Raw genomic sequence first — 11,875 nt, forward strand, 5'->3', positions numbered from 1 at the left:
ACAATTCTCCTATTCACAGAGCCCTGAGGTTAGGCTAGATGTGCATTTTACTGAACAGAAGTGACCTCACCATGTGGGTATGAACACACCTGTGCAAAACAAATGCCATTTCCTAAACTCCCTTTTTCGACTACACATCAGCAAGCACAGGAGTGCCAAACAGAGCTCATGAAGAATAAATCCTTTGGTAGGGAAGCCAAGTTACATTCCATTCTCTACTCCCCCCAAGCAAACATTTTATTACATAAACATATTTTTAAGGAGTTAACATCCCCATGTCAAGGCTATCAGCTAAAAATGGTTTGCACAGGGTAGTGCCACTTAGAATTCCTCTATCTCTCGTTTCTACTTTGACAGTCTGTAAATCATCTCATCATGTGACCCACTGTACTTTTTAACATGTGGCAGGTACACATGTATTAAATACATAACCTTAAAGTTTTACAAAGTATATTACTATATGAGCTTACTGCCTGAGCTAGAAGAAAGAGACCACTCTGAGCACTCCTACCTCTTCATCTATGTATTTGCCACCAGACATGCTGTCCTTCAGTTGCCAGGAGCTCTGAATGAGATTTGAGGGAGGTATGATTTAAGGGATCTGAGGGAGGAAGATACAGCATTGTGTAAAGGAACAGCTAGGAAAGGAGGGGAAGGAGGTGGCTGCGAGCATGATTGTTGCTGGCCCACTTCCAATGTTTGTTCTGCTTGGTTTTGGCATCGATGACAGCCCCGTTGAGCTCAGACACATCCCAAGGGCTCGTAAAACATCAGAACAAAATAAGGTGCTGTGATCCACAAAACTTTTCCTCCAAAGTAAAACTTTGCTTTACCTGTACATTACTATACTCTTGTTAGTATTGGATTGTTTAAACAGAATAGATGCCATTGTGGATTTTCCCCACATTTGCTCTAAGTATATAAGATTTATTTGAATAAACCAGGGTATTGAGCAGTTAGAGGATTACTGGATGTGGTATAAGATCATAGGTTATAAAGAGGACAGTTTTTACTAAAGGATAAGAAGTAGGGGTGAGGTGAGACACAAGATACAACTTCAAACACTTTCTCTGACTCAAGAGACAATACATAAGATTAAGTAACAAATGGAACTGACAAATTAGAATTATTTTCTTTGTTACAAGCTTGTCTACTAACATAACTGATGGCATCAGTAAGTTTGAATGTATGATGTTTCTCAGATTCACGGAGCTGGAGTGTATGGTATTTGTATTTTGTCACTTCGAGCTGCTGCTGAGCAGATACATTTCCATCATTTAAAAATGGGCCCCCCGGGTCACCAGAATTAGTGTTCTCATTGGAAGATTTCCCCTCTATTACTTTTCTGAAGACAACCCAAAATTTGGGATTAACATTTTCAATAATAATGGTGAACAGGACAAATAGAGAGGTTGAATCTCTTAATGGGGACGCAGGCAGCAATACAATCTGTCCAAAACTAAAAAAAGAAAAAGGTTTGTCTTTAGTTATACTTTAAGTACTTATGTTTTTTTTTTCTTGTGAGTTTGCAACAGGCTTCCATTAATTGTTTTACATAACAACCACTTTTGGTTAAAGTTTATGGTCATATTTAAGTAGAGGTCCAATTTAAATGATGGGGAAACTCCATAAGCCACCTTTGAAAAGGTGTGGTCTACTTGTAGTTCTATGCAAAACATTCAGCTGTATCAACATGTAGCAGGCACTACTAAGCGGCCAACTTCATGTTCTTTCTTATTGTAGACTCCCAAGGTCTTTGGAACACCCAAGTGGTCTCATAAGCTTTCTAAGTTGTGTTTTGATCCTTTTCCTTCCCTTTCCAAAGCATCACCATTGGCCTAGTACTGTATTGGACAGTCATACTGGTCAATTGAGAAAAATAGGTGGCAGAGGAAAGGGGCGGGGAGGGGGGGGGCTATGAACTCAATTTAATAACTAGAAAACTTTTTGTATATCAATGGGAAGGTCTTGTATTAAAGTGTTTGTTACCCTAAAAACAAATGGATCCTGTTCCCTTAAAGAATGTTACACTGCACAGTGCTTGCACTGTTTAACTTGGCCCCCTGTATCACCTAAAATACCCAGTTGACTCTTCCTGGCTATACCCTCCCCCCCTGTACTCTGACCATGGTATATCATGGCTGCTGAGCCCTGACACCATGGTCAGTTTACGTGCCTCCATCATCCACAGCCCTGGTCTCTGCTCTCCTTTTTCTCCTGTGTCCTCCCCCCCCCCCCCCTACCTGTCAGCTCCGTCAACTCCAGGATCCTCCTCTCCTGATGCAATCAAATCTATAATATAAGCATGCTGTCCCCTCTGTTCTATAAATCTATGTGTCCCTTTGTTGGTACTATATAAAAAAAGATGCTGATTATACCGTATATCAGAGTTTCCCCGGCGCTCATGTGACTCATGGGTCTCTCTCCTTTTTCCTTCCCTCCTCCCGGGTAATGTCAACGGCAGTGCTTGGCCCTGTCTGCTATTGCTCTCAGCTGGACAGAGGAGAGAGCCGAGGAGTCACGTGAGCACCAGGAGCTGGTCTGATATATGATATAATGGCCATTTTTTTATACAGCACAGGCACTGGGGCACATGGCATTATATAACAGAGAGGATGGCATGATCATCATATAGTGGGTTAACAACACTTTAATTTATGCTATAGGATATTCGTTCTTGCTGTTAGTGTGTTTGTGTGTGTGTTTTTTTTTTTTCTCATGAAAATTACCTATGCTGAAATTACCATTCCTGGAAACACTATGAAAATGCTTCACTGACCCTCTGGCTCAATATTTATTTAAATTGAAAAGCCTAAACTTTCTTTTGTAGTTTTGGATAGAGTTGGGAATGGTTACAACCCCTTTCTGTTTTTTTTTTTTTTTTTTTTGCTGCTGTCTTGAGTCCTGTCAAGAAGATTTTCTTAATTCTCTGCCCCATAGACACTGCAGGAAGTAAGATCAGTTCCCTCCAAAGCAAGATGATATGTCCTCTTGGCCAAATGGCATTAGAACAAGTCATCATTGAAAGATTTCCCCTCCCCTACTATTCCTGTGACAACTCAAAAATGTGGGATTTGCCAACACCTTCTTTCCCCTAACTTTTTAAAACTAAAAAAAAAAGTTAAACATACAGTGGGGACGGAAAGTATTTAGACCCCCTTAAATTTTTCACTCTTTGTTATATTGCAGCCATTTTCTCCTCATTAATATTCACACGGCACCCCATATTGACAGAAAAACACTGAATTGTTGACATTTTTGCAGATTTATTAAAAAAGAAAAACTGAAGTATCACATGGTCCTAAGTATTCAGACCCTTTGCTCAGTATTTAGTAGAAGCACTCCTTTGATCTAATACAGCCATGAGTCTTTTTGGGAAAGATGCAACAAGTTTTTCACACCTGTATTTGGGGATCCTCTGCAATTCCTCCTTGCAGATCCTTTCCAGTTCTGTCAGGTTGGATGGTAACCATTGGTGGACAGCCATTTTTATGTCCCTCCAGAGATACTCAATTGGGTTTAAGTCAGGGCTCTGGCTGGGCCATTCAAGAACAGTAACGGAGTTGTTGTGAAGCCACTTCTTCGTTATTTTAGCTGTATGCTTAGGGTCATTGTCTTGTTGGAAGGTAAACCTTTGACCCAGTCTGAGGTCCTGAGCACTCTGGAGAAGGTTTTCGTCCAGAATATCCCTGTACTTGGCCGCATTCTTCTTTCCCTCAATTGCAACCAGTCATCCTGTCCCTGCAGCTGAAAAACACCCCCACAGCATGATGCTGCCACCACCATGCTTCAGTGTTGGGACTGTATTGGACAGGTGATAAGCGGTGCCTGGTTTTCTCCACACATACCGCTTAGAATTAAGGCCAAAAAATTCTATCTTGGTCTCATCAGACCTGAGAATCTTATTTCTCACCTTGGAGTCCTTCAGGTGTTTTTTTTTAGCAAACTTTATGTGGGCTTTCAAGTGTCTTGCACTGAGGAGAGGCTTCTACCGGGCCACTCTGCCATAAAACCCCAACTGGTGGAGGGCTGCAGTGATTGTTGACTTCCTACAACTTTCTCCCGACTGCATCTCTGGAGCTCAGCCACAGTGATCTTTGGGTTCTTCTTTACCTCTCTCACCAAGGCTCTTCTCCCCCGATAGCTGTTTGGCTGGACGGACAGCTCTAGGAAGGGTTCTGGTCATCCCAAACGTCTTCCATTTAAGGATTAGGATCATTAAGTACAGGAGAAATTTTTTGTAACCTTGGGCAGATCTGTGCCTTGCCACAATTCCATCTCTGAGCTCTTCAGGCAGTTCCTTTGACCTCATGGTATTCATTTGCTCTGACACTCACTGTGAGCTGTAAGGTCTTATATAGACAGGTGTGTGGCTTTACTAATCAAGTCCAATCAGTATAATCAAACACAGCTTTACTCAAATGAAGGTGTAGAACCATCTCAAGAATGATCAGAAGAAATGGACAGCACCTGAGTTAAATATATGAGTGTCACAGCAAAGGGTCTGAATACTTAGGACCATGTGATATTTCAGTTTTTCTTTTTTAATAAATCTGCAAAAATGTCAACAATTCTGTGTTTTTCTGTCAATATGGGGTGCTGTGTGTACATTAATTAACTTAAATAATTTTAACAAATGGCTGCAATATAACAAAGAGTGAGAAATTTAAGGGGGTCTGAATACTTTCTGTCCCCACTGTACACTTTAAGAGCTCTGTATTTCGGAATTGTACTATGTCTGATGCTTGACAAACCTGGTTAGTCTATTTTGCGTTATACAAGAATTGCTTTGAGTGTTTCACAGTACTCGTCTAATACAAGATAATTTTAAGTATGCAATAACGCATTCTTCTTGATTATAGTTTAATTGGGTTAAATTAACTCACTTTCTGGTCTGTTTAAGTCTCCATCTAGAAAGGGGTTAGGGAACATTCACAGAAATACTTACATTATTTTAAATCCGCACAAATGAAAGGCATGGAAAATGTAAGAAATCATGGCAACTGATGGTAAGCATTCCCGTAAACAGAGAAAAATATTTCCATGGGAACATATTCCAATATTCCATTCTTTTTCTGCGATGGTCACAATGTTTAACCTAGACAGCATATAGCTTTTAGGCTGAAAGTAAATGTATACTATTTAAAGGTATATAACATAGAGAGGTCTCACTCTGTGTCATGCCAGCCTAGCTTTTAATGCTACTTGAGACATGGATATATAACACAGAAGAGTAGGTTTAAAACCATTTACACCGATGAATAAATAAACTGGCAACATGGTTATTTTAACAGAGCGTATGAAATAATAAAACAGAGTCTATATTATGAAGGGAGAGATCGGATCCAGTTAAATCTTGGCAGATCCTCAGAAATTGGTTATTTCTTTTTAGAACTGCTAGATAGGGAATCCTAAAAATAGCCCCTATTTAACTACAGATGTTTGAATTGATTTTTACCAAATAAGGCTGAGGGATAAAAGGTCGTGAAAGACATGAGATTTATTATGCTAATACTCCTTGTAAAGCTTAACATAGCTACAAAATAATAATGATCTGCTAAAGATGTCGATATACTAAAGCGCTTTTCCCTGATTTAAGGTATTGCCATTTTGAGTCAGAAAGACATTTACAAAATACAAGAACTTTTTTTTTCCTTTTTGTACTGTTCTGGATGTCACAATGGCCTCTAAAAATGATTTAGGCCACATCTAGGTTTTAAAGGTCTAGTACCGATATTTATCTACCTGTCACAGCTAATATGCATTTTCACTCTTATTGTAAAATCGCTGATTTGTTTTTTTTGTTATGGAAATTGCATCTGGAGAAGTGAGACTCCTTGTCTGAAAAGGCAGAGCTTGAAACAACAACAATAAAATCATGCCACTGAAGTCTTATGCCCCGTACACGCGATCGAAAATTCCACCAGCAAAAGTGAGAGAGCTTTTAGTCGGAAAATGCGATCGACTGTATGCTCCATCGGACTTTTGCTGGCGGAATTTCGGCCAGCAAACGATTGAGAGCAAATTCTCTATTTTTTGGTCGGAAAAAGTTCCAATCAGAAATTCCGATCGTCTGTACAAATTCCGACACGCAAAATCTGACGCATTTCTCGGAAGCATTGAGCTACATTTTCTCGGCTTGTCGTAGTGTTGTACATCACCACGTTCTTGCCAGTGGAAAGCTCCGAGAATTTTTGTGTGACCGTGTGTATGCAAGACAGCTTGAGCGGAAGCCCGTCGGAAAAACCATCAGAGCTTGTGTAATGCCGTGTGTGCGCGACATTAGAGAGATAAAAGAAGCTGATGTATGTTACAACTTATCAGCATCTGCCAGAATCTGAAACCACAGCTTTGGACTCCTTGCAACTTTAAGGAACCCACCCAAAGTAAGGAATTTACTGTTGGTGAGAGGTTATTATGTCTGTGAACATTCCCGGGTGACCTTTTCTTGCTGTTCATATTTTTTGTGCATTTTGGACCTATCTTTATGCATCGGAAAATGTCAGTGTAATAAGCTGAGCATTAAAGTTTTGGATGCAGAGGATATTTTGCTCTAGGGATAAAATCAATTATATACTTTTAGTGATATAAGGGTTTCAGAATTTAACAAAGATAACAAGATGAAAGTGAATAGCCCATTAAATGTCGAAAAATAATAATACCAACTTTTACTACAGTATTCAGCTTCACGGTAGAAATTGCCCTTGCAGTAGTTTTTTCTGCTGCTAAATGTCCTCAGGCTTATGGGTGACCTCATTCACCCCCTGTGACTGGACAGTGAAAAGAAAAGCAGCACAATGTGCTTATCCCTTTGTCATTCTGCTTTTTCCCACTATCATCACCCTACTTGTCAGCACATGAACTGATTGGCTCAACTGCTTCTTTCCCTCACACTCCAGGCCTGCTGTACAGCGACTACTGGAAGCTGATATCAGTTCCAATTCAGCTACTTACAGTACCTACATTTAAAGATGTATTAACAATTGTAGGATTCATTCATGCTTGTTATTTATATCTGCCTAGAGTTCGAGTTGTTTAACCTTCCTAGCGGTAATCCCGAGTCTGGCTCGGGTTGGGATTTCAGCACCACGAGCGGTAACCCCGAGCCAGACTCGGGATCGCAGCGCTGGATGCAGGGAGGACACAGGGAGAGTTACTTACCTTGTCCCCTGGATCCAGCGATGTCCTCCGCGCTGTGTGATCAAGCTGTCCTCCACTTGATTCACACAGTGCCGAATGGCGCCGAGCTCCGTTCCCTGCGACGATACGGCGCACAGGAGCGGAGATCGGCGCCAAATTCAAAAAAGTAAAAAGACACAAAACATACACAGTACTGTAATCTTACAGATTACAGTACTGTATTAAAAAAATTACACACACCCTTTGTCCCTAGTGGTCTGTGCAGTGCACTGCATGCACTTTTATATTATAAATACTGTTTTTTCTGCCTGAAATTTGGAGATTGTCCATAGCAACCAGAAAGTGTCCCTTTTTTAGTGTTTTCAGGATTTGATTACATTATTGAATAATTTTTATTATTATTTATTATATTATAAATTTTATCATACCCGGGATGTCTACTAGACTCTAGTTTGAACAGATTTAAGAGAGTTATTCCTAAGAATTACTACAATATAAAACGCCAAATTTCCATGCAAAATAATTGTACCGCTTTCAGCACCTAAAACCAGAATGAATCATACCGCCAGGGAGGTTAAAGGGTTTGTGAACACACTTTTCTGAGTCTATGCCAGACCCACTATTAGAGCCTGGCATAGCACACCGTGTAAAGCATTTTTAAAAACAAGCAGTGTAAATACCAATTTTCAGCTGTCTTTAGGCCGCTCACGTGATCTCCCTCTGACATCAACCAGGGAGATCACGTGGCCGCTCGGCTCCACCAGCAGAAGCCCTGGCTCATAGCTGTAAAGCGGGCGCGAGTCACGTGACTGGTCTGAAGACAGCTGAAAATCGGTATTTCTCTTCTCTTTTTTTAAGAATGCTTTACACAGCTTGGTATTCCAGCCTCTAATAGAGGGTCTGGCAGTGACAATTGTAGTTTTTTTTTTATATAATAGCGGCAGTGGGCGGGGCTGAGTGGAGACAGACAGAGAGAGGGAGCTGAGAGGCGGGAAGGAGGGGGTGAGGAGGAGAGAGGAGAGCTGATAGCAGGCAGCATATGACAGAGGGATGTACTCTGACCATGGTGGTCAGGGCTCAGCAGCCATGATTTTTATCGTCAGTATAGAGAAGGCATACAGGAAGTGACAGGTTTGAGGAGTTTTTTTTATAGTTTAGAGGGGGACAGATTACACAGCACAAGCACTGTGTTGTTTAATCTGCTTTAAGGGACCAACATATGATTTTTTTTTTTTTTTTTGGGTTAACAAACGCTTTAATGACTTTTGTGGTGTGACAACCTGGTGTTTTGGGTATACATTTTGTTGGTGCCACTAAGTCTCACAAATACTGTGCCCAACACATCTCAACAGAAAATAACCTGCTATCCTGTTGGGTTTTATTGCTGTCACTGGTCCATTGAGAAAATTTCACACCACACTTCCTGTCCAGTCATAATGTTTTCACTCTGACAAAAAGTAAGGGGAAATTTCCAACAAGGCAAACTGTTTGGCCTTCCTGATCTCAAAAACTATATTGAAAGATTTCTCTGTACTTCTAGGTCTAGAATTTCTTTTGGATGATGGTCTTTTGCTGCTCATCTCTCTGTGGTACCTTTCTAGTTATCGTCTCCTCTCACTCTTATTCGGGTGTGTTTTGGTGTCCAAGCCCACAGCTGTACATCCTCCTCTCTGCTGATTAGTCAACCTACTTTAAGAGGGCTCTAGATGCCACAGTCTCGATGTCTATTGTTGAGTTTATTTGGACGTGTTTGGACACTGCACCTTCACCTTTAATGCTTTGAGGAGGTTGCACAGCCAGCAGTGATACTGTGAGAAACCAAATAACAAACATGGCCAGAAGAAAACAAAAAAAAAAACACCAGTGGTGTTTTTTTATATATTATTCTGTCCAAAATATGCTTTCATTTCAACCAAGACCTTAATGAAGATTTGAGGTCTTTAACTTCCGGTGTGCTGGCCATATTTAGTAATGTAGAAGTTACTCTTACCTCTGAAGATTTGCTTAAAATCATTCAGCTTATTGACCCCTTTTTTAGGTTTCTGACTCTGTTTATTGTGGCGTACTTTGTAGCTCCGCTTTATATCATATCATACATACTTAAAGCGGAGTTCCAACTACAATCTATATATATATTTTTTAAACCTTTCACAAGCATTTAAATTACTCCCCTGATGTCCGGTTTGATCTGTTTAAAGAACTTTGATCATGGTGTTCTGGTTGTTTTCATTTTGCTTGTGGGTATGTGAAGCCCGCAAGCATCCTTTTCTGGAATACGGTGCCCGTTCTCTCGCCTACCTCATGCGCGCGCATTATGTCACTTTGCAGCGCCGTTGTTCTGATGATAAATGCCCCCTGACGAATAATGCCTGCCCTGTACTGTGTATGCTCATTGTTTTCATAGCATGGAGCCACTGAACAGTGGAATACAATGTTTGGCGGCTCCATACTGCACAAGTGTTGCGCATGTGTAGTATGGGGGGGCATTATTTGACAGGGGGCATTTCTCGACAGGACACCGTCAACTAATCAGGTTTTCACAACGGGCTGCGTCGTCGGAGTTGCCCGCCCCATTGTGATGGCAAATGAAGCCCTCAGCGTTTCCCACTGACTCCTGGGAAATGATGACACACATCTCCCAGGAGCAGTAGCGAGCGGAGGCGCAGAGGGAAGTGACGTAAGGAGCCGCGGTGAGGAAGATTTCAAGGGACCACATAGCAACAGGCATTAAGAGGTGAGAAAAAAAAAATGTCCAAATGTTTTGTTTTTTATATTATTTCATGCACAGTAATGCTTTTTTTTTTTTTTAGGGGTGGAACTCCACTTTAACTAATGTTGACGAATAGCTTGTACCTGATTATGCTTCGCCAGACCCCTTTGATGTTACAGTTGCTTGCTTGGTACTGATCTGGCCTAATTGTTTTCTCCTTGCCCAGCCCATATTCGGAAGCTGACATATAGTACCTAGGGGTATAGATCATCTTATGAAGTTTACTGAAAAGTGAATGATAAAATCGAAGAACCTTGTAGTAGTTACTGTTGAGTCTGAACAATGGATTGACCCTCACAAAAATAAGTAGAAAAAAAACTGCATGTTGTGGTTGACCTTTTTTACCCTTCTAGTCTCACAATTTGTGTAATCATTCTCTAAGATTGTTTTAAACCAGGTACCAAGATGTGACATGTTTTGTGAATGATCTGTTTTCCTGACTCTGACAGAATCAGTCCGTGCTTGCTTTAGGTATTCTTTTCTATGAAACACCAAACATCAAACTATGAAAGGTTTGACAGACTGTAACAACGTGACATTGTCTGTTCCCCCCATATTGGTTACAGGTATTTACACAAATGTATTACGTGAATTGTTTGCATCTGTTTCTATGGCACTACAAGGAAATGTTGAAAACAACTCCAGGCAACTGTGACCACCTTCGCCATTTTTTATTTAGTTAATTAGAATAAATCTACCTTCATTGAGTTTCCATTTGCCAATTTAATGTGAACCTTTACACATAATTTAGGTAAAAAAAAACTGACAGCAGGAAATAGATGCAGGCAGCTAAGAGTCAATAGGAATGCCTTTTGATGGGTTCTAGAGTGCCTTAGGGGTTTTAGAATGCCCCGGGAATCCTTGCAACTCTATTATGCAAATACAAATGTCAATTTCTGTATGCTTGTGACTGCCCCCTCCTAGGTCCTGTGTCTCATTACCAGTCCATAACTTAGATAGGTGGCCTGTATTGGCAAGGAGGCCTGAGCTTTACATCATACATTAAAGCTGTTTTGCATATAAAGAAATCTGTGTCTTAGGGATTATGGGGAAATCTGGCAGCCATGGAAAGGCTTGTACGCGTACCTGTAGGTGCCTACTGTTAGTTGCACCTCAATGTGGGTATCGGTACACCATAAACCTGAGATCAGAAATGTAACAAATAAAGTACCTGTTCTATTAGTGGATGGGCAAGAGGAGGAGATCCTTAATTAAGCATACTGAAAAAAAGTGTGGGAATCAACAGTATGGTGACATTCCCTAGTAGGTGCAGATAAGGAGAAGAATAGCCTCACAGTGTGCAGAATTGTAATCTTACCTTTCTTATTTTATGCAGCCCAAGAGAAGGGCTAGAATCACAAAAACATGTGCATTGCAGATCTTTTTTAAGATAAAATTGATTCCATATACTGTATACGATTTAAATGTGTATTAAGCTGTTTGGCTGGAACTGCCCTTTAATCTTTCCACTGCTGTGGTTTAAATCCAATTTTGCAACGCACATCTTCAGATTTTATACATTTATATAAAACATTTATCTCATAAGGAGGAAAACTGCTTGCTGTAACTTCTTATAAAGTGTTAGTGGGAAGGTGAGCTTTAATTTGTTAGTCAAATCCATCTAAATGTGCTAGTCTAATGCCGTGTACACACGATCGGACATTCTGACAACAAAATCCATGGGATTTTTTCCAACGGTTGTTGGCTCAAACTTGTCTTGCATACGCACGGTCACACAATGTTGTCGGAAATTCCGAACATCAAGAACGCGGTGACGTATGCCGTGCCGAGAAAATTGAAGTTCAATAGCCAGTGCGGCTCTTCTGCTTGATTCTGAGCATACGTAGAACTTTGTGCTTCGGAATTGTGTACACACGATTGGAGTTTCCGACAACAGATTTTGTTGTCGGAAAATTTGAGATACAGATCTCAAATTTTGTATGTCGGAAATTCCGATGGAAAATG

The 11,875-nt window shown here is 40.6% G+C and overlaps 1 protein-coding gene across 2 annotated transcripts in view; it reads right to left on the bottom strand.

Moving 5' to 3' along the window:
- Positions 1-629, bottom strand: part of CAV1 (caveolin 1) — a 91,342-nt gene extending 90,713 nt beyond the window's left edge. The window contains exon 1 of one of the 2 annotated variants that reach the window (XM_077473935.1): positions 512-629. In XM_077473935.1, the coding sequence (XP_077330061.1) occupies positions 512-541 (30 nt within the window). In that variant the 5' untranslated portion in view covers positions 542-629. The remainder of the gene's footprint in view (positions 1-511) is intronic. The other variant, XM_077473936.1, reaches the window with a different exon arrangement.
- Between the last annotated feature and the right edge of the window lie 11,246 nt (positions 630-11,875).

This window comes from Lithobates pipiens, unplaced genomic scaffold (assembly GCF_037356315.1).
Source record: "Lithobates pipiens isolate NorthernLeopardFrog02 unplaced genomic scaffold, aLitPip1_a1.2 Scaffold_8, whole genome shotgun sequence".
In the NCBI taxonomy this organism is placed as follows: Eukaryota; Metazoa; Chordata; class Amphibia; order Anura; family Ranidae; genus Lithobates; species Lithobates pipiens.